At 36.3% G+C, this 24656-nt stretch overlaps 1 protein-coding gene across 7 annotated transcripts in view; it reads right to left on the minus strand.

Moving 5' to 3' along the window:
- The window catches only part of LOC121418695 (calpain-A-like), a 64591-nt gene that overhangs the window by 16799 nt on the left and 23136 nt on the right, over nt 1–24656 (minus strand). For 4 of the 7 annotated variants that reach the window (XM_041612701.1, XM_041612697.1, XM_041612699.1 and 1 more), the window contains exons 3-12: nt 16733–16802; nt 15069–15312; nt 13240–13492; nt 12144–12232; nt 10093–10170; nt 8719–8879; nt 7889–8085; nt 6154–6371; nt 5000–5042; nt 3758–3808 (exon numbers count right to left, since the gene is read on the minus strand). In XM_041612701.1, the coding sequence (XP_041468635.1) occupies nt 3758–3808; nt 5000–5042; nt 6154–6371; nt 7889–8085; nt 8719–8879; nt 10093–10170; nt 12144–12232; nt 13240–13492; nt 15069–15312; nt 16733–16802 (1404 nt within the window). Of the gene's footprint in view, nt 1–2676; nt 2935–3757; nt 3809–4999; nt 5043–6153; nt 6372–7888; nt 8086–8718; nt 8880–10092; nt 10171–12143; nt 12233–13239; nt 13493–15068; nt 15313–16732; nt 16803–24656 lie in introns of those variants that run through there. The other 3 variants (XM_041612703.1, XM_041612702.1, XM_041612704.1) reach the window with 2 other exon arrangements.

Raw genomic sequence — 24656 nt, forward strand, 5'->3', positions numbered from 1 at the left:
ATTAAATTGTCACTTGTCAAAATGGATGAGGGAAAAACTTCATTCCCACTTTCTTAAAATACCAGGGGGTGTTTCACAAAGATTAAAGTGTGACTCAAATCACACCTTAATGCCGACGCGTATCTGAAATAAACGCGCAATGTAATTGATCAATTGATCAATACGCAGCAGTGCTTGCCCTCTTTGTATGATCTGACCAATGCTGTTATGCCTTTTATAATGCACGCAACTAGGCATTTAAGCGCAACACTAAGTCATACTTAAATCTTTGTGAAATGCACCCAGGAATGATTTGAGTTCACTAAGTATGAAAACATATCCCAGTGTGTTTCTAATACCATGCAGACCTACAAAACTAGCTTTTTCTTCTGCACACATAATAAACAACAACCTGGGTAAGTTTCCTAATCAGTTTGAATCATATTAGTTCAATCATTGTTTGAAGGTTTGCATAGTGGTGTGCATATGGACAATTGTAGAGTGGTTTATAGTGCAGCACTAACAAAGGCATGGTCACCTAGTGTAATCTTTGTTTAAAATGTGGGAAATTGAGGAGCATGGTGTCCTGGGAACTACAGGGCCTGTAGGACTATTAACAGTATGATATAAATATTTCATTGAATTCACAGAATTGTCCATGGAGGAAAACAATTTCACACTTTCTATTGGAGATATCCGAACGCTCTTCTTTCTATCGGCTTCTACAAACAGATTTTTTTTTTATATGATTTGATACAATCTGAATGAATAATTCAAATAGGTTATACATTGACAATATGAAGCCGCAATGGCCGCAATACAAAGAAAGAATACTGAGGTCATGCTCACATTGCTGTCCCCTACAATGTTACAATCTTACGAGCTTACTGTAATCTGCTTACAATTTATTCCAGCATCATCTTACATATATCCTACATTGCTAAGTTTTGAAATAATGAGTATATAACTTGTTTTGTTTCAAATTATCAGATGACTGCTCTTTTATTGTTGTTCACTTTCATGTCTTTTTCCACACCATCAGGTTTTTTTTCTGTTGTTGGTTATAACCACCTTTAAAAATTTAAGTTATTTGGATGGCATCATCTCCCTTGGCAATACTTTCTAAAAAAATGTTTCTGGTGATCTTTTGATTTCAACATGAAAATCATACAATATGACAATTATTCTAGATACAAAGATAAACACTGGTTTTCTTCCTTCAAATATTTTACAGTATATTCAATAAGGTTCTTCGTCACATGTCTATAGAAGTACTACAATGTACTTAAAATATGGAGTACCTCAAGGTTTGGTTGGTGGACCACTATTATTTTCTTCTTACATCTAACAGAATGATTTTTAAACAATCTTGCATGTAATTACATGGTATTAAACTTGTGCAACTTGCACCCTTATATTGTGACTGTGATGTCACACATATAAATTAATCCTATTAAAGAGGTTGGTTGAACATTCTGTCTTCAAAATCATGGATACATGACAGTGTGTCTCTTTCCAATTAATTACAACCTTCATTGAAAAAATACAATTACCTGGGTTCTCAATGCTAGTTCTATCTGATTAATGCTCATTTCTTCCCTGCAGTTCTTGTCATTCATTGTTCAGCCGCATTTTTCTCTAATATATCGATTTTTACCTCATTGCCTTTGCTACATGTATCTTATATGTTTTCAAGGGAAAATGGTGGACTCACAATGAGCCTCTCAGAGTAATCAACATTGGTGGCATATGTAAAATGAAATGCACAAATTACATGACAGCTCAGGGCTCATACTTTTGGAAATCTATTTACAAAAAATAAAGATTTGAAGATATTAGTAAAGTTTCTTTCTCAAAAATTCCCAAAAGTTTTCAAAGTAGAAAAAATGTAAACATCACAGTCTGCTCAAATAGCATCTCGCATAACAAATGAACGTTGCAAATCGAAAGAGAGAGAAAAAAAATCAAAGTATCAAATCCAATTATGAATCAACAACAGCCAAGAAATTGCTTAATTTGGCAAAAGTAAGAGAAATGACCAATGATCGAAGCATGACAAATCAGTATGCACATGAATTCACATCAAAACTCCAGAAGAATACTCTATGAAACTCCTGTCAAAACTCATGTCCACTAAGTGAAAGAAAGGATGATGATGGTGTCACATATCTCTTCAGTGCTCTCAAAAATGTCTTGTTATGAAGAGGAAGGGGGAAACACATTTGTGGGAGTGTTCATGAGGGTCACGTCGATCACTATCAAACCCATGCGATGAGGCCAACTGATTGGTCGAAACCTCTGGGGTATAGCCTACCCTCGTGAAGTCATACGACGTCTGATCCCATGCTGGCGAATGGACGTAACCAGTTGGGGAATGGGAATAACCAGTCGTTGAGTAACTGGTAGAGGAGTAACTTGATGAGTAACCCGACGGCGAGAGACTTGGAGAAAAACATGGCTGTGCATAGGACTGGAAGTATCTTGGCTGAATAAACAAATAAAATTCTTCTCCATACATATTCATAACACCACAAAGGACAAAGAACTGAATGGATGAAAGTTGTAACCTATTTGCCATGAAGAATATGCAGAGGGCCATTACTACCTTTGTCTTCAAACAAAAACTAATGGACTTCTATGATATACTGCATATTCTTGGGTATCAAAATATTATCATCAATATCAATACACTATGCTTTTTCATTCTCTATTCTAGAACGCAATCACTATGACCAATGAGTAAGTACCATGCACAGGCAATAATAGGTGACTTCGCAAGCTGACTGAATATGACGAGGAAATCTTGTTGAAGGCATGCTGGTCATCCGAAAAAACACTGTCATCTCCCGATACCATACAACTCGCTCTCACCTGCTTGACGGAGGTTGGAGCAGCAGCAAAGGTAGCTTGAGATGATTGTGTGGAGATGGGAGGGGCAGCGTAGCTATCATGTACCTTTTTTTATAAGCATTTATGTATAGGAAGGGCAGATGCAAAGGTCATTGGAATAAATACATTGACAGATGGACATTTACACAGAACATACGTGAGATGCTTGACAAAAAAATGACATATTAATAAATTGGAATGAAAAAAGTGAATGGAAAATTTTCAAGTGTTGCGAGTATATTAAAAAAAAAGGCAAAATGTATATTCACAGAACTTAGATATGCATGATATTTTTTCATGGCGAGTGAGCTAATGAGAGTGGAAAAAGTGGATAGAAATATTTTCAAGTGTCGAGAGAACATTCAGGAATCTGTATAAACCAACAGGTATACATATTATTAAAGAACTTTTCTTTTCCTTTTTTTACTTTATAACATTTATAGATTTAAGTTGATATGTAAAACTTAATATGAATGTTTAAGAGATCCAGTAATAAATATGAGTAATCAATTCAAGTACATATGGAAGAAAAATTGAAATATGTCATGCCCTTTTAAATGACAAATATGAAAGTGTGGAAGATACTTTATAATATGCTGTTGAATTGTTCATTTAAAAATATATATAGTATAAAAATAAACCTGACCCAACAGTGGAATTATGATTTGTTTTTTGTTGAACATTACAAAGATAATAATTGAGTTTAAAAGTTGAAGTTCTGTATATTCAAGGAGCATTCACTACATAATTACCATGAATTCTTTGATCAAGTGATCATTTTATCAGTGCACACATATCACATAGAAAACCATGCACAAAGATTAGGTATTTCAACAGCCTGGAAGGAGATAAGAACACGATTTCATTTGATGGGGTTTCAGAATCTCACCTTGACGGGGGCACTGGGAGCAACATATGGATCCGAGGCTGCCTTTACATTCTTACAAAGGAGGTTATCAAAATATCAACTTATATATCAAAGTATCCTTATCTTGAAAGGGAAAGGGAGGGGGGTGGGGTGGTCTATCCATTTTATAATGTAGTAAAATACTTAGGTGGCTTAGACTTTAGACTAACATACATACTGGACTGCCTTGACACTTTTGTTATGAATATATCAATTACAATATGAAGGAAATTAGCTTTCATTGCTGAAAAAAATGTGCTGCGTTCTTTCATTTGGTATAGCCCCTGTCATGACAACACTAATACCTCACTCACATTTGCTCTAGAGCAGCCGTGCGGCGAGTCGAAAACAGCCGTTTAAACATATTTTGTACCAGCTGCATATAGGCAGTTTATAGAATATAAGTGAATAAAACGTCTGTTTTCGACTCGCCGTACGGCCGCCATTGAGCAAATGTGACTGAGGTGTTACATCATAACCTTTCATCCTTCGAGGTCACCATAGATAGACCTCGAAAGTCAACTTTAAGCTCATTCTGCTGAAACCAAACATGACACTGAGCTATATTAATACATATTCCTACAAACGCAAAGAAAATTCCCCAAATCATTATGATGAATATATGGTTCAGTCATTATGGAAATTGCAATTTTATGTTACTTCTGCCCTGAAGGAAAAGTAGCTGACTACATTTATTTCATGACAAACCAAAATATTTGAAGCACATAAGACTGATGATGAATGATAAGCAAACAGCAAGGTTGACAATGTGAAGCAATGATCAATAATTATTGTGCTTTATGGAATTTGTAAGTAAATTTAAAGAAAATGCCTGCAAACATACACATAGAATAACAAACTTTGCAACATTTAAAGCTTTTTTTTGGGGGGGATGAATTTGATGACTATATTTGCTACAAATATGAAGCTGAGGTGGTAAACAATCTTTTATTGTATATTCATCAAAAATACACAGCTACACTAAATAACAACAACTATAAATGCATTTTTGATATATAAACAAAGAAAATAATATTTGCAACATTAAAAAAAAAGTGTAGTCTTGCTTTTCATTTTCATAATTTCATGACACGATCTTATTACTTGCAAAACTATTTTGACATGAAATTGAGCTGATATATAGGCATTTCATGAACATCCACTACCAATATCATCAAATTTCAAAATATATTCGCAAAATAAAAATAATTACAAAGTAATTACCTGCTGAGGTTTGATATCCATGCTAGACTGTTGGTTAACGGTCCTATTAAAACAAAAGAGAAAAACACAAAGACAAAATTTAAAGACAAAGATTGATTCATGGCATGATTAAGAATAGTTGTAGAAAATGTCTTTAAAAAATTTGACTGTTAAAGGCTGTAGACCCAGACAACAATTATTAGCTCTAAGGCAATGGAATCACTAAAGTGATGATAAATTGACAAACTTGAGCCGACAGTCACTGCACCACACACTGAAAATAATATTTCGGAATGTACAAGAATGTTCCGCTCAAGATTTTCAGCTAATTCAATGAAGGAAAACACAGACTATTCAATGAAAAAGGGTGTTTACAGTGAAATTATTTAAGATCACATACTTCCTAAATATCATGAGACAGATTCGATAGGTCACCATCATTAAAAATTAATTTCATATCTTCAATATCAGTGCACTCCGTTCTCTTCTTGGGCACCAGCTCTGCCAGGCATTATGGATGTCATTGAAGCACACTGCCTCATGATTTCATAGTGAAATATTCTTCTTGTGCACACACACAATGCTCACGTACATGTAGTACGGGCATACATAGACTTCTTCACTTTACCTCGATTTTGAGTTCCTATATCATTAACGTTATGAGAGTACTGACAGTTCTTCATAGTACTGATTGTTACATCTGTTCCATAAAGGGCAATGTGTTTGTACACATGCATAGTGATATTGTATTCCCCGTCTGGCTGTGATGTATGTATGAGGAAAAGAGTGCTGGGCATGTGAAAGATGCCTTGTAGGAACCTCTCTCATCAGATGGTCTAATAACAATTGTGTCTAATTCTCATCTATTTTTAATCCAGTTGGTCTAATTCCCAAGTGGTCTAATCACTTTGTCTAATTAGACCAACTGGGTTTAGATAAAATGGCATATATCATACAATGTATGACTTGGATTGCCTGGCAAGTACAAGCGAATGTTCAAAGCTTCAAGAATGGTTTATTTGTCTTTAATTTTGAGAATCTGTGTTTGGTGAAAAAAAAATGTTGAAATGATTCTTCAATGCTCGAAAGATATAATGTATTATCCTTATCAAACATGAAATGAAAAAAAAAATGAAAGAACAAATTAGAGAAGAATGGATTGTTATGCAACTTACACTCCTTTAGCCACCTTCATGGAAAAGATACGCAAGAGGAAGTCGCCTTCTTGGTTGGGTTCAAAGGTCGAAGGAAGGATCACATAGCGTCCTGGTGGGAGTTTGAATCTTCCGCTTACCTCACGAGTGTTGGTGAATGTTGGTGATCGAGCTGTAGATGCATTGTACAGGAAGTGGTCCTTCGGGAGTCCAACTGAGGCATTAAAGGAGCCATCAACCTACAATGAAAAAGGTCATTTGATTTGCCATCAGTCCATTCCAGTGTCGATCTACCCTGAGAATGGTTTGTGACGGTTAAAAAATTACTGACAGGCCTTGATCAAAATAAAATATTGCCCACATTAAATTATGTTTACTACAAACTTGTGTTCAGTTCCAAATCAAGTATAGGTCCAAAAATCAAGATTGAGACCCTTGACTAAAGACAAGTTTGGAGTTGATTTTCATTCAGTTGCAATGCAACTTTCTTTAAATGGCCCATTATGGTCAAGTTTGAAACGTATTACACTCATTTTGCAATTAAACTGAAGGTTTTTGCAATGCCCATTAAAGCAATTAAAGGTAAATTTTACCCCAACAAAAAGTTGATTTGCATAAAAGGGGAAAAATCCAACAAGCGTAACACTGAAAATCTCGTCAAAATCGGATGTAAAATAAAGTTATGACATTTTAAAGTTTTGCTTGATATCACAAAGCAGTTATATGCATATCCTGGTCAGTATGCAAATGAGGAAACTTATGACGTCATCAAGGATGCTATCCACTCACTACATTAATTTCTTTTGTATTTTAATATATGAAATACGAAATTTTCTCCTAGTGAACAAGTGAAAAAAAATGACTGATTCCTCCCTGAGCATGTGGAATTGGCATTGTTTAATACTATTTGGTTCAGTAAAGTTTATCCTTATTGTCAAATCTGTAGAAAACGAAATATTCTATACTTCAAACAATAAAAAATAAAAGAAATAGTGAGTGAGGGACATTATCAACTGTCTCATTTTTATGTCACTGAGTTGTGCATATCACTGTTTTGTGAAAAATAAGCAAAACTTTAAATGTGTTAACTTTCTCATTTTAAACCTGATTTTAATGAAATTTTCAGTGTAATTCTTGTTTGATTTTTCTCTACTTATTCAAATCAACATTTTTCTGGTTTGGACTTGGCATTAATTCCAGACTGAAAATAACATGGTTTGAACAGATGAATCAAACAACACACTGAAGTTTCATAAAATTCAGACAAGGAATAGCAAAGTTATGACATTTTATATTTTATAACAGTTCCATGCATGTCTTCATAAATATGCAATAAGCAAGCTGAAGATGTCATATCCCTACTTATTCTTAGGTTATTTTATGATATAAAATGTTTTTTTTTGCCCAACAAAAATGAGAACAAGTGGTGCACCTCTGGCAGCCTTGTCGGCAATAAGCAATTCAATGTGGCAACAGTGCTAGCTGAAATTCTGTGTTGAAACTGTCCAGTCTTAAATCATTGTACAAATACTGAAATAATCTTTGACCTTGATCATGTGACTGTGACCAGAAACTCATGCAAGATGAGCAGTGATTAGCCTCAAGTCCAAATTTCATCAAGTAGGTCTATAAACATTCCAGGTTAGGATGACATTTCAAAAGTTGACAGTGGCTAAGATTTCAATGTTGGCAACGCTGCCATTAGCTCATCCACAGTATAAAAGACTACATAGTGGCAGGGCCAGTGCATAATCACCTGGTAAATTGCAAAACCACAGGTGAGGTTGTCAACACCCATCTTACGCATCTCTCGTCTGTTCTTCTGCATGAGGGCGACGAGGAAGGTAGAACCTTTCCCCTTTTGTACGGGATCTTCCTCTCCATCTCCAAAATCATCGTCGTCATCTTCCTCCTCCAAAACGAGTTCAATCTGAGGATTGATCCAGAATGTGTCTGACAAATAGAAAAAGCATTTTCAAACTAATATGTATTTTGAATCTGCTTGACATAATTCTGGCCATTCTGAATACTAAAACGTTCCTGCAGACTTGATACAGAACTGGGTGAAGTTTCATGAAGTTGTTCTGAAGTAACTAAGAACTTTACTTAAAACTTTATACATACACTACTCCTAAAAATTAGTTTAAAATACATGTACATGATTAGATGATAAAAGTGGTCAAAAGTAGAAATCATAGCTATTTTAAGGAAATTCATCACTCAAGCTTGTCAAAATAAGGAGCCAACCAAAACTCAATGCATGAAAAATATCTGAATTTACAGCACATTATTACCCCGGCCATTGGATTCATATCAATCCCACACAAAAAGTGCAAAATTGCCACTCCCTGGGGAGCATTCCTTGCATATATCGCAGCTTCATAATAGCACTGGCAAATTCAAACACACAATAACTTTCGCATCCTACCAGGTAACCATTCAGCACCTGGGTCGAGAGTGGCAAAGTGTGGATTAACCCCTTGCCAAAGAACACTAGACAGCAGTGGGTATCATACACACGACCTTGTTTACAAGGCGAGAGTCAGAACCTCTACACCAAGGCTCTTCCTCTAAGTGGGGACTCACCGGGAAAGTTACGGCATCCTCCAGCTGTGCATCCTCTTTGCCATTTGCCGTCATGTGAGGTAACTTGCCACTTCTTCTTTTTCTTGCCAGTCATGGTGTCTGCACCCAGGTGACATATGTCAACCCTATCATAATACCTCATAAAGTCACTGAATTCCATCCTGAACGAAAATAAAGACAAACAAATTATTATTGTAACAAATTATTATCATAATACTGTATTAACCATCTTAATGGGTTTTTTTTAATCATTTCTCAGACCAGAATCAAGGCCATATTTTTTTCCTCTTGAAAAAATATATCCCTAACAAAAAGCAAAGTGCAACTAACAACTTTATAGTACTATGTTGGACTCTCCAGTCTGGCTGTAGCGAAGATAGCTGGCTTTTGAATTTCATGACGAATGTTGAAGACACTGATAAATTGGGACAAGAAAATGAACAATACAACATGGCATTCCCACTTCAATATTTCAATCTCATTAATACAAGTTTTGAATTTGAATGTCGAAATTGTGAGAAAACCAAATAGAAATACCTTATGTTACAGAATTAAAAATCTCTCTGTTACACTTTGCTTTCAGGTATTCAGTATTATTATTTGCAACCAGGACTCCAAGCTTTTTGGAAGGACACAGGCCTCCTGGGCTCCTCGATAGCACATGCCTGAACATCTTCCAACCCAGGCCCAATTAATTTTCTAAAACAAAAGTAGATTTGCAGTACATGCTCTTTAATTAACCAGGTTATTAAGCGGCCTGATTATTTCACAATAGCAAAAATGTGAGCCCATGGATCAAGATACCTGTCCAAAAAGATACATTTTTTTAAGTGCTGTTCAATGTAATATCATTATTATTAGTTGTTCATTGTAAATTGCTTTGATCATACATTTGGTAAAGCACTATATAAGTACCTGTTATGTATGTATGTATGTATGATAACATTTCGCAGTAGTAACACATGCATGCTATAAGTAGTTAGAACAGAATTCAATGAAATAATTTACATGCCCAAATGTTTGTAGGCAGAAACTTTTTTTTTGTAAAAAAGCAAATTTGCTGAAAAAAAGAGCAAGAACAAGCTTGGCATTATGTCAGGTTGTCAGGTCTTTTCCCAGGCCATAATTATACACATGTATATACCATGCATGTCTTTTTTTTTGTATTTGCAATTTCTAGTTTAATTTGGTTTCATCCGGTCTACTTCATATCTCTATACAGCATTCTGTTTACATAAACTTGGTCAAACTTAACACATATTTGTTGATGCATTTCAAGATTCTAACCATGATTTAAAAAGCCTTTTGCTCAAAATTGTTTCCTGTTATTTACTCAAGTCATGGTTAGAAATTGATGGTTGAAATTGTACTCACCAGAATTCCCCATCATCATTGGAGACCAGTCCAAGCCTAGTACGTTCCTGTTGAGATACATTTCTCCACTCATTGGATCTAGATATTGTGTTGAAATAAAGAACAATTTGCATTTTAATTGTATTTTTCATATATATTATAGAGATTATGAATCATTTTCAATGTCATTCTTACATGCTCACTTACACACTCTCACTCTCTGATATCTTGCTCTTGCATTACACACACTACTTTAACTTCTCCTTCCAATTTAATACAAGCTCAAAACCACTCTCTCAGTTTTCAGGATTTTGGAAACCATCATGAAACTCCAAAAATAGAGATATTGAGCAAGAGAACGATAGACTGTTGAAAAATCATTGTGCCAACTAAAGAGTAAAAAAATGTTTATATTTGTTGGTATTTAATAGTAGCCCGAAAAAAAAGCCAACAAGTCAAAACAGGACAATTTCTGTTAATCTTCAAAAGACATTAATGCAACGGACAGGTTCTGCAGGAGACAATATCCTATCACTTGAAATATTTTATTTGACAGTTCTATGGTCTGACATATATTTCCAGATTTTGAATTAATAGGAATTTTATCAAAAATAAAGAGACAATTAAACTTGTGGAAGGATAGAAATGTGTCACTGCAAGGTAAAATCCAAATTGTAAAAAAAAGAGTCTGATTCCAAAGAAAGAAAAATTTGTGGGAAATCAAGAGGTATAAACACTCCCACAGAGAGTGGGAAGACAATTTCAGAACATCCCTGACTACTTCGGCAGAGGAGAAGTGGCCAAATGGGCAGTGCTCAGTCATCAGTGGATGCGACAGTTGGGGTTTGGTTGCAACTAGATTGGAGTGTGCCTGACAGGTGCTGTGATCTGTGGCAGGAGTAGTGAATTGAAGAGAGGGTATTATCAGCCCGGCCTGACCAATAACACTGAACTATCGCCTCGGAAGTTTCATGGCACTCTGCCAATGAAGACTCTCATGATCTTGCCTGTGGGAAACTCAGGCAGTGTTCTGGGTATAAAGCTGGTGGGGAATAGCCAACATTGCCCAAGAGGGAATCCAATTAAGGGGAAGGGACAGTTTTCTCCCACTTTGATACACACTAGTAAGGGTGGCAAAGTGAAAGAGGTATAAAGATTCTAGCCAACTAGGTGTTGAAAGGGAATCTGAATCTGAGAGGGCTACTGGATTGTGGGAGTGTCTTTTCCTGGCTACAGACGGCACCACCAAGAAGGGGGATAATGGCCTGCTCACAAATTGGGGTATATGCCCCGGCGGGCAGCTGGCAGCAGAGGCAAAATAATAATTTTCTTATAGCTGCATTGGGTGCTGACAGTTCGCTGTGTATCAACCCAGGCCTGTGAGGATGAAATAGACGTGGAGCTGGTGGGGAGCATCCCACAGGGCTCAATAGCGTGTATCAAATTAAACAAAAGTTGTGACCCAGCCACTTGGCATAGGAATAGGAGGCCGCCAGTGTTTGCTGGGCTTATGTCCTTTCAACTTTTCTTCCTCTTCTCCCTCGAGCAGTTACTACCCAGTTCGGGGTTGAGGAAACCAGGAGAAAGACTTTGTGATTCATATGCTTTAAATTTCTCCTTCGGCTGTCCGTCCAAAAGTGACTTCTAAAAATGAGAAATAAAGCAACAAACAACTGTTTTTCCTGTCATGCTCACAGGATTGAAAAACCTGAAACTAGCTTACCAAGGGTAAAAATAATGAAAATGGCGGTAAACCATTTGTAGGCCTTACATCCCTAGCAGCAATTAACTGACATTAACTAGCATAAATCAAGTAGATGCATCTAATCATTGAAGTAAATTATAGGCTTATAATGTCATAAACAGCATGAACATTCATATCTTAAACTTTGAATATGTGTTTTGATATAAGTTGAAACCAGTTCATTGACCCCCAAATGACTTTTGACCTTGGCCTATAGTGACCTGAAATTACATATATAATTACTATTTGAAGAAATAGCAATGGTAACCGGTGCATCGGCCGGTCGGCCACCGGTTTTACTCAGCACTATTCATTACCCATAACTTACCCATCACTCCAAGCTCCTTCCCATTCGCCCTGACCCCATGGGTTGCGAATCCTGATCAACTTCACCTCCCTACCTGAAGAAAATTTTGCCTTGAAAGAAACAAATGAAATGGATAACAGCAAATCACTTAAATACAAAATTAAACATTTTTCTTTTGAATGAAAAACAAGTGGAATGCCTCTGGCCGTCTCACCTGCATCACACGATTCAACATAGCAGCAGTGCTGACTTTAAAAACTACTATAACTTGCACAAGATGTTCAGTGATACTTGGTTACTCTTATTTCCACGTTTTATGAACTAGACCAATACACTTACAGAAATAGGATGGTAATTCAACAAATACCCCCAATGTGGCCAAAGTTCATTAACCTCACATAGCCTTTGACCTTGATCATGTGACCTGAAACTGGCACAGGATATTCGGTGATACTTGATTACTCTTATGTCCAAGTTTCAAAAGTCAGATCAATAAACTTGCAAAGTTATGATGGTAATTCAACAGATACCCCAAATCGGCCAAAGTTCATTGACCCTAAATGACGTTTCACCTTGCTTATAGTGTCCAATTTTAGGTCTGAATGTCAAAAATTTTCAAAATTTTCAGCTCGTGCTTCGCGCTCGCATTATTTTCTCAGTGAGATACACATCCGTTTAATGACATTGCATGTCCTTAAATGTCCATATTAGGTCAGTATACCTGGCTACTGAGCGCGCTTTGCGTGCTCCTTAAGTGACTCTAAATTTTTGCTGGTCCCCCCCAAACTCCGTGATGCACAGTACGCCACTGATCAGTACCATTATACCCGTCATTCAATGGATGTTGCTTTGATATGCAACAAAACATAACAGAGTCTGACTGACTACCATGCTTTTGACTTTTGGGGTGATCAAATTTCCCCTATTTTTCCCTCATTTGAGACATTTTCCCCTGATTTGAGGTATTTTTAATCAAATTCCCTAATTTCTCTCTGACTGGAAAATAGAAAAATAATTTTCCCTGATTTCCCTGATGGGCTGGGAACCCTGTTACAGACATGCATTATGACAATGATCATGAAAATTCGTTTCAAGAAACGGGACCCTAAAAATTTACCTTTTGAACGTCTGTGATGGTGTAGGCATGTCCAGCAATCAGTCCAAGCCCTACCTTGGCCTCTGTTTCTCCTGGTTTAGCATTGATGGAGCAGCCCAACTGCGAATCTCTGTCATACGCTATTTTCAGAACACGGAAGAGATTCTTGGGTGGGTTCTGTTTCAGCTCAATGGATTCAGAGACTCCACCTGTGAAGTCTTCCATGGCCTCGATAACGTTGCCACCCTTCAAGCATTCGTAGGAGCCATGGAGCCTGCGGTAGAGTGAAAACACAATGACCCATATTCTCAGTGGTCTCAAACAATGGTTCAGTGCTGTATGAAATTAATGTCTGATGTAGGAATCAAATCCACCTCCCTCTGATTACAGGGCACGGGTCAGAGCCCCTAAATCATAATGCTCCCAAGATTTTCAGTTACATCACAGCCAGTGAGACCTTTGATCTCATGGCCCCTAAACCTAATCAGCTCATTGTCCCTCCAATATGCATACCTGATCACAGATTACCAGATTAAAGAAGATTTCTTTCCCTGTCAAGAGAACCAAGTATTTTCATGTACATAATGATGTTTATTACCTTTGAATTTTGACCTTATGACCCCAAAATATTATCAAATCATTGTCACTCCCATATACATACATGAGGCTAAAGAAAAACTGATCCCTAGAATGTTTCATTAACTATCTAAGAAAAAAATACTTTCTGCTATATAAACACCTCTGTGACCTTTGAACTTTGACCTGAAGGTCCCAAAATCTATTGTGATAATTGTCAATTTTATATGTGTATAAGATTGAGTTAACAATCAAGTCTTTTTTTTATAGTTATTATGAGAACATAGTATTTTGAGGCATTTCATGACTTCCATGACCTTTGACCTTGATATTAAAAAAATCTATTCAGATCACCATTCATATATCCATGCTTGGACCAAGTTTGAAATCAGTCTGTCAAACAGTTATGTAGTTATCATAATAATGAAAACAGGAAAGATGGACAGACAACTGGGACCCCATTGCATAAAACATCATTATGGTAATTTTGAAAAGCACCCTAAACAAGCATTTTCAATATTCTGAAAATGCATCACTTAACAAGTATTGACACGTGAACCCCTAACCTTAACAAGTATTGGAAACAAAGCGATACCCTGAATTGAACCCCTAAACAAGTACAGCAATATTCTAATCATGTCACGGACATCGGTGTTACCTTTACCTACATCATATTGGGTTTAGTACGGCCCCACCTCCCACATCTCGCGCAAATTGGACTCTTAACACTTAGTATTGACTGTTGGGGCAAAAAGTACATCCTTTTTCATAAAATATTTTATAGTCTTTTTTATACCCTCGCAAATTTGACACAAAACACATAGTTTTTCTAGTGAAATAGACACCTTTTTTTCATTATTTTAGGGTTTTTGACACCCTCATTACATACATGACATGCCCATCTTGAAAAATACCTCCTTTTTACATGTTTTTTGGTCGCGCATGGTATCCACTTGTCAATGTAAGTGGCCCCCCGGGGCAGTCACCCAAGTTGGGCAAAGGCAGAAAAATACATATACTTTTGGCACTACAGATACTTGTGAAAGATATTATTTTGAAAAATAATTCTACTAATTAACAGGAAAGAGGGATTAAATTTAATCAATTCATGATTGCTTTAGAATACTTATCTGAAAATATCAGGCATTCTCCTAATAAAATGTAAAATACAGTATCATAAGTTTTCCATATTTTGGAGGAGTAAATGCATCTTGAGAATTTGCATGTCCATTCATCGCAACACCCTAGGACAAGCCCATACAGCACAAACTCACTTGGCATAAGCCTTCTCCAGGAGGGCACTCCAGAACTCATTTTGATCCTTGGAGTGCACAAAGACGAGTTTGTCATTGTATGTGGGTAGCCTGTCATCAACGACAATGGTAATCCATTTGCCATAGTACCAGAAGTTGAACTTGACGATTCCCAGATTGAAGTTCTGGTCAGGGGGAATCACCTTCTGGAGGAGATAATCATCCAGAGACAGACCAGCTGTAGCAGCCAGAAACCAACAGTCACCTGTTAAAAATCAAATCAAGCAAAATTGGAACTTTAAAAATGACAATTTAAATCAGATCAATAAAAACTTGTCCCTTGTTGGAGCTCCTAGTCATTAGATACTGGTCATTCTCCGATCAGGGTATATTGAAGACACTTTTTATACAGTATCTTGTAATCCTGTATAAACAAAAAAATAATAAAGGGGAAGTTCACCCTGACAAAAAGTTCATTGCTAAAATAGCTGAAAAATAATAAAAAAAAACATTGGTGAAGGTTTGAGGCAAATCTATGAAAGAAAAAAGGTATCAGAATTTCAATTATTTGATCTGTGATGTCATATGCGAGCAGCTTTCCTACACATTGTATGGTAAGAAATCAATGAAATGCCTTTTTCTCAGAAAGCTGAAAATGGTTTTTATTGTACCTTCAGCATATTAATACACAAATCATTTCACACTCACTCCTAAAAAGAAAATGAAAAATAAGTCATCATGAACCATTAAACAAGTGGAGCGCCTCTGGCAGTCTCACCTGCATTACGCGATTCAATATAACAGCAGTGCTGACTTTGAGAACTACTATAAAATAATTATTCACAAGAAACACCATTCATATAATGATACAATACTATGTTCATTGACCCTAAATGATATTAGACCTTGATCGTGTGCCCTAAGACTTGTCAGTGATACTTGATTACCCCTATGTCCACAATTCAAACACTATATATCCATAAACTTTGAAAGTTATGACAGCAATTCAATAATTACCTCCAACATGGCCAAAGTTCATTGACATTAATGACCTTTGACCTTGGTCATGTGACCTGAAACTCGCACAGGAAGTTCAAATATTATGATCAGATCCATAAACTTTCAAAGTTATTATGGTAATTCAACCAATACCCCCAACTTGGCCAAAGTTCATTGACCTTAAATGACCTTTGACCTTGGTCATGGGACTTGAAACTCAGTAATATTGATTACCCTTATGGGCAAGTTTCATGAACTAGGTCCATATACTTTCTAAGTTATGCTGTCATTTCAAAAACTTAACCTTCAGTTAAGATTTGATGTTGACGCTGCCGCCACCATCGGAAAAGCGATGCCAATAGTATCATGGGGCAGCTGCTCATTTATGACGTCACAAATCAAAAATTTAGAATACTAGTAACTTTCTTAATCTTTAATAGATATTCCTTAAACCTTCACCAATATGTCTAATAATTTTTTCTGCTATTTTTGCATAAAAGGTTTTGTCAGGGTGAATTTCCCCTTTAAATAGGATACATGACTTTAAGGCTGGCCTCAAGGGCCCATGTTGCTAGCGTTTGCCTGGCCGAGTCAAAAGTGCAAGAGTATGGGCAAACTCAGGTATTTAGAGGGTAAAAAGGTAAAAGCAATTGTTGCCAATTTAAGACAGGAAACCCATTTCTCACCTAGCTGTCCCTGTTCAACGTCAAATCGACTGGTGCCACCTACGAAAAGCTGAGGATTCGCACAAATGTCCTGAAAGACAAACAAAGTAGATAACAAAATGAATGCATGGGTTTAGCCAATATATACGGAATGGGTCCACAAGTCATATTTTAGTGCTTTATTTCTTCGCACCTCCACCAGCCATAATTGATTTGATGTGTAGTGCCCACTATGCATTCTGATGAAAATAAAGCTAGTGGGTAAAAATAGCAATATGGACATTTGGTGCATTCATTGAGACATATCTTATGATTTATGGTGGTGTGACCATAATTTGCATGTTACCATATTTTGCACAGTCGCATATGTCAAAAACAAAAAAAAAGCAACCTAAAATTACCTGAATGAGTAATTTTCTTGAAAATAGGGTCTTTATTTATGAAAATATTGGCAAAGCATCTGCAAAAGTTTGTTACTTTTTGCATCCATTCCGAGAAAATCCGAACTTCTCAACAAGCATTAAGAAATCAGTGCAGAGGTCGTCAAACAAGAAAGTAAAATAAGTTGCCAACCAATTTTATGGCATTTTAATCTCCATCTGATACAATTATCATACTTATGTCTGCTTGAATACTTTTCTAAAGCTATGTAAAACTATTATGCACAAATGAAGATCACACTTTTTATGACACTTTTTCTGCCGGGCGCGCGCTAGTCAATCACCATAGAATTTTGAGATTGCAAGTGGAGAATTCAGAACCAAGTGGTTAGTAGACAAACTGGTAAATAGAGGAAATATGAAAACTAGATTAGACCAAGTGGGATGATGAGACCAGATGAAAAGTAGATAAAGCAGATGAAGACCAATTTCATAACTACTCATATGTTTTATAACAGAAACAAAAACACTACTGACCCTTTTGTTAAATAAACTAGAAAGATCTCTGAAGGTGATTATCACCCTCCCCCATGATGCAAGCCTTATTTTCTACTTAATGGGGCCTTTCTTTGATTTTCTTGAGGCAAAAAATAGCATTAATACACATCTAATTAGCTTGATGTAAAACCTTGTACTTCTAATTCAATCCTAGTTTATTAGGTGGCAGTCATAGGCCACTTTCCATCATTTTATGACGGAAACAACAGGCCCAAAGGACAATCTTTTAAAAAAAGAGCCCTCAGACAATTTTTTTTTGCTTGTTCCTTTCTTTTCGCTTTGTAGCATATTAACACAACCAGGCAGATTAAACACATAAGAAGGTAAATGCATTATGGAAACATTGTGTTGTAGCAGTTCTGACTCTTTGTAATCAGAGGGTTGTGTGTTGGAATTTAACCGCGGCATATTGTCCTTTGGCAAGGCATCAATCCAAACTTTGCCACTCTTCATCCAGGTATGCGAAAGTCTACATAGTATACCTGGCAATTAAGTTTTATAACTCTCATTGGATTGTTCCCCAGAAAGTGGAGAAAGTTCATAGGCTGCCTATCCTGTATACGGGCATACCAGGGTCCGATGACTACAGTAATAATATATATCTGTAAAGAGCTTGAAGAAGTCTTTTCAATGTCATTATATGCAACACTAGGATGAAGATGTTTAAACAGTATTTCTGCACTCTAAAAAAAATCCCTTTACCTGAATCCCATTTTTTGAAATTCATTGACGTGTTCTTTGAAACTTGCTTAATATTTGTTTTTTAAACAAACTTCGGACAATGACAGAGCAAACCTCTGTGCATGCTATGGATACGAAAGGGAATTCCGCATAGCTTTTCACTGCATTACATGGATATCTTATTGATAGCTTTGAAGTCTGGATCAGTGTGTACAGTCAAGCGCATGGGACTGACGAGTGACAGACAGTCATTTTTAAGGGGATAGGAATGCCAGGGTAGATGACCTTTCAACTCTAGCTCACATCCTTTAAATGCCATGTTTGGAAAGGTGGAATGTTGAGAATGGAATAAGGGGGCGGGGCCGGAGCTTCGGTCTAAAGGGGAGAACCTCACTGTGTGGAGGCTGGTTGTAGAATGGACAGTCAGGGCCCCAGAATCATTAAGCATGCTGATAGACAGTGGTGCTGATTTCCACGATTGATAGCATTTACTATTAATCGTCAAAATCAGCCCTACGAGTGATCAGTACGTTACATGTAACAGGGCCCTAGCCATGATACAGGACATTGAATGACTCATGTATTACATGACCGTTCAAGTTAAATGGCTCAAGGTTTTAGCATTTTGTGTTATTTTCATATACACACAGTATTGAACATTTAAAAATTTACTTTAGATAATGATTGTTATTTGATGATCAGTGTTAGAAATTCATATTCTACATCATTTCAGACTTTTTTTTTCAAAATCTTCATTGATTTTCTTTGCTATCTGCTTTTATAATAATAAAACTTATACAGTGCTTTTCCCCATAGAGCCCAAAATGCTCCAGATGAATGAATTAATCAATGACTGAAAAAGTAAATAATTAAAAAAACCAAGACACAATGATCTGCTCACATCAACAAAACGAATCAGTGAATTGATTAATTAATGATCTATTAATAATAAAGACATCCATGTGACTTTGGAATGTGGCAGTGCCTCTGTCTGATGACTTTATCCTTAACATAACTCCATCAATAACATCCAACTGCGGTTGAAAGCTGATCAAACTCGCAACACTCGTACTGATTAACTAATGATGACAGTGCGCTAATAAGCCATCTTTACATATACACATCCCCAGCAACCTTGTGAGAAGCATCAACATTGTGAGCTCTTTTTTTTTATCTTCACTGAAATTCTTTGTTTTCCCAACTTTTTTATTCCAAATAACTTTTTTGTTGTTGCATTTCCTACTTCTTTACTGTTGTTTTCCTTCCTTCATTGTCAGGAGTACATCCAGGCTACAGAGATGCAACATTATCTACAAGTTATATATTTCTCGCACTTTCTGTCTGTTTCTCCATCACTCGCTTCTCACCCATCTACACCCCCCCCACAACCTTGACATCTTCTCACTCTACCTTTCTTTTTTTCTTTCCTTCTCTCTTCATCTCAACATTTTTTCTTTGCATTCATTCTTTCTCCCTTCTCCCCCCCCCCCCCTCTCTCTCTCTCTCATCCTTTTCCCATCATACCTGATCAGCTCAGGTATTATCCTCCTTGATCTACGGAAGCAGATGTCAGCCTACAGGAAGATATTTAGCCAGCCTGATTGGTTGTGACAAGAACATTCTAGACATTGAAGTATACAGGGCAATTTGCCTGGTCCTCCGATTGGAGGAATGCAAGATTGTATCGATCTTGCTTGTATGTTACTTTCAGACTTATTCACGGGCTTCCTTTTCTCAATAGAAATATGGTTATTGCAAAGTATTTCATATTTAACAATACCTCTCTCTACCTTTTAATGTTCTGTTTCCTTACATTTTCCCTTTTCATATCCCATGCACAGTCCATATTTCAATCCAAGTGTCTTCAAGAACTTTCTTTCCTATCACTCTGATGCCTAAATTATATGCATGCCACTACATCTCCCCCCCCCCCCTTATCGCAGAAACATATTCTATTCAGCTAGGACTACATAATGCATGTCCCGCTTAGATTTTAGGGGGCTCTTTGCAACTTTCTGATGTTTTTTTTTTCTTTTTTAAACATTTTGTGGCAGAGTGCACTCCACTAATTACATGCTCTTCTCCTGTACTCCTTTCCTAAATTCACAGATAGCTTAAATTAAATAATGTATCCATAGAACAGTGATTTGATATTAAATCACAGAAAGTATGAAAACAAGTGACATTTGGCCTATATTAAAACACATAACAGTAGTCAGTAGGCTGCTATGGAATTTTTCTGACCCTGAGAGTCATTGTTATATTTCAAAGTTCATATGACAAAAAAGTATCAACAACCTTGGAAGGTAAGGTTAAGGTGTCTGCACTGACACCAGAGGACTGTTTTATAAAACTTGTTCTAATAACAAATTTACAATATCAGATAAAAGCTACTGAAATCCTTCAGCCCGATTGGCTGATGGTAATTTTGTTCAAGCTGTTATAGTGCATTTGTAATAAGTTTCATGAAACCAGACCCTGGCCTATACTGAACTGAACCAGAGATGACAGAAACAAAAAATCGATGTGTTACTTTGATATGTCACTCTTGTCATACCAAGGGCAATCGAAATATTCTCTTATTAACAGTTTGTTGTCTAAAAACATCTTCTCAAAGAATAACTGGGAACTACTCCATGTAGAATGCATGTGGAGTCAATTTGAAAAGGCCCTTTTCATTGCATATACGGTATCATGAGGCTGTAAAAAGAACATCAAGGATTTCATTTTTTGATAGGTATATTGACCTGATATTGGTGAAGGGTCATTATGGAGGTACATGTAAATACAAAGAGGGATTGGAGGGAAAATAGAAAGGACAGATACATGCAGAGAAGAACAAAAAAAAAGTTTTAACTGTCACCGAAGGTGATGAATATCCATGCCCTGTTCGTTCCCATGTTAATGCAGTTTCCAACACATGAAAATCTTATGTCTTGCCCATCTTCACCCGCAAAACTTATAAAATAGTTCAAACCACAAGATTTTTTTCACCCAATTTTGCCATATACATTGTTACCATGGCAACATGATTTCTGACACACAAGAAAAAGAAGAAATAAAAGAAAGATGAGAAGTGAAGAAGGAAAAGAGAGGAAATGGGAGGAGGATGATGGAAAAAAGACGGTAAGAAGAAAAGGAAGACAAGGAGGAGGAGGAGAAGAAGATAATAACAAAGAGGGAATGGAAGAAGAGAACATAATGATGGTAACAAAGAAGAGGAGATGGTAAAAGGAGAAGAGCGTGGAGGAGCACCCCTGATGATGAGTCTACATCTACTCATGATGAGTGATAGTTGAGAAGGTGAAGAAGGACAGGAAGAAAAAAATGATGAGATGCCAGAGTAGCACCTCTTACAATGAGACTTCATCTACCAACAACGACATGAGTGTGAGTTGAGTTAAAGTTCAGAACATAGGATGACAGCCAAAACATGTCACTTCAAAGGTCAGCTTGGTAATCATCCGTAACTAATGTTTCATAACTTCATTTTACTTGACATGGGGCAAGGTGCAGCTGCCTCGGCACTGCTCCAGAATTTCATCAAGTTCACAAGACGGTTTGAAATAATGCCCAGTCACATCCATTTAGGATTGAAAACAAATGGTTGTATCTGCTATGATCAAATTCAATACATATCTCTAAAGCAAAACTGGCATACTGATAACATGAAGTTTACCAAAAAGCTTGCTGTTATAGCAACATGAAATGCCTGCAAAATCGGATTTAATGGGTTTTTTTACTAGTTTTACTGCATGTTGAAACACCCTTCTACATGTATATATTGTATTCCGTATCAAACGGGTGGGGCAAACAATTCCTGGACTCTGACACTTCAAACTCATTGAGAAGCTTTTCTAGGTAAAAGAGATAAAGTAAATGGAATTCAATCATCAATAACTTTCATACGCTGAAGCTATTGAGCCATAAGAAGAAAAAAAATTCCCCTCAAAGGAGGTATATGTAATATATCGCTCACAAGGAAACTTCAGCCCTTCCATTTCATCAAGAGATCACAGGTTAATCCTTCAATTTCGATGGAGATAATCTCTATCAAAGAAAATCCATTTAAAAGGGGATTAACTTTCAGGTCAATAATTTTCTGAGAAGACCAAATATTCCATTATATGTTGATGTCATAGCTATTATTAACACAGATGTTATGAAACTCTAGACACTCTGAGTAGATGTCTACATATTTTTCTTACAGCCTGTTCATTGAGACTATTGATTAAAGATTTCTGCGCCCACATACTGTTGCTAATTGTCAGGCAATTTAGTATGGGCAGCTCTTTCTCTCGTGTATGAACAGGCTTTTTAATAATAGATTCAACTACTAGTACGGGCTAAATTTCCTCTAGTCCCTCTAATTACAGTACATAACGCATGTGGTGAACCTTCCTGATATTCATCTACCAAGGTTCCAGGTAGGTGTTCATAAAGCTGTTCATAAGTTAAGAGTGACTTTAAGAATGGCTGGTGAATCCGTCTTATGTGCTTAATTGTTGATTTGCACAAATGGAAACAGAAATGTATACCAGTAGATACAAAATTGCAAATAAATAAAAATATCATCAAGCTCATTTCATTCTATTTTCAAAGATATGATAAAAAGCTCCCCAAATATATAACAATAATTACAACTGATCAAGTTAAAAATGTTGAAGCAAGTTTTATCATCATTGAATCAATTCCTTTTCTTTTTTTAATCAACGGCTCCCTCATTTGCATCCAGCCTTTGTTGGTGATGTTGAGTTGATGATGTCCTTCACTCATCATTTGTTTTGTTTTTTGTTTGAATTGTAAAATATTTCAATTTTTACAGATTTGACAATAAGGACCTTCTTGTTTAAACCCAAAAATGTTAAAACAATGATAGTTACACACGTTCATGGGAGGAATAAAACTTTGATTCACATGACAATGAGATATTTGACATTTTTCATATTTTTTAATGTACAAAAGAAATAGTGAGTGAATGATGTCATTAGTCTCCTTCTTTGCATAATGACCAGGATGTGGGTATAATTATTTTGTGAAATTTAGCACAAATTTTAAAATGTCTCAACTTTCTCATTACAATTAAATCTGATCTTAATGAAATTTTCAGAGTTATGATTGCTTGATTTTTCTCTTTGTATTTGAACCAACTTTTTGTTGAGGTTCACTTGCCCTTTAATGCATTAGTTTATGTAAATGTCTTTAATTACATGCAATGAGTTATAAACCTATAAAGCAGAATCAAAGTTCATACAGTCTATATTTAGCAAAAGAATATTTTGGGGAGGGGTTGTAAAGACACAAGCCTTCATCTTTAAAACAACATGTTCACATCTACTGGAGATCTTTAATGGATGCTTGTAAAATACGACCAAAGGACTGATAACTTTTAATCCTCTCTGAGGAACCTCCTAATGACAGTAGGGCACTAGCCTACTGACCTTGGCCCATAATATAAAGAATCAGGGATTGATTGTTGGGCTGATTTCTACGATTGATTGCATTGATTGTTGCCTATGATCAATCATTAAAAAAAATTGCCTCTTGATTAATCACTACACTTTATGATACAGGCCTAATGATACTCCTCACATTGAGCTACTAACCAACTTCTTAACTACATTCTTAATTCATTTGACAGTATTTGAGAAGCAATTCAATGGGCCTTTCAAACAGAGGGTTCGTGGGTTCGAATCCTAGCCATGACATGTTTTCCTTCAGCAAGAAATTTATCCACACTGCACTCGACCCAGGTGAGGTGAATGCAAAAGCGCTCAAAGGCGGCTCGAGCTAAAGCCGGGATAATAATAGTGATCGATGCACAATAGATTGTTTCTAGAAATAGCACTATACAAACGCCTATTATTATCCTTTGCAGTTGACATTTTACTACTTTATTGATACTAACAGACATGACAAGGATTTGAAAGCTGTTCAGATGGTATACATGAAATGTTTTACCCTTTTTAGTAAGGGTACATTGCCATCAATCTGTGTAGTAATGATGATGACTGTATAGCTTCGTGTATTCCATAAAATGCATCACTGCTGGTAGCTAACAACAAATTGATGGTCGGTACTTTAATGACATACCTCGCAGTAGTCATCAAAGCTGGCAATTACAAAAACAGACATTTTGACATTACATTTGAGGCCGCAGCACTTAAAGTACAATCAAAGAGCCATATGTATTGATTGCCAAGACTAATTCATCAAACTGAAAATGTTTATAAGACTTATGTATGTTTGAGAAAATTTCTTTAATTTCAACTTCCTCTTTTCAATCTTTTTCCGGAAAGTTTTTTTTTAGTTCTTGTAATACACAA

This window comes from Lytechinus variegatus, chromosome 7, assembly GCF_018143015.1.
Source record: "Lytechinus variegatus isolate NC3 chromosome 7, Lvar_3.0, whole genome shotgun sequence".
Lineage (NCBI taxonomy): Eukaryota > Metazoa > Echinodermata > Echinoidea > Temnopleuroida > Toxopneustidae > Lytechinus > Lytechinus variegatus.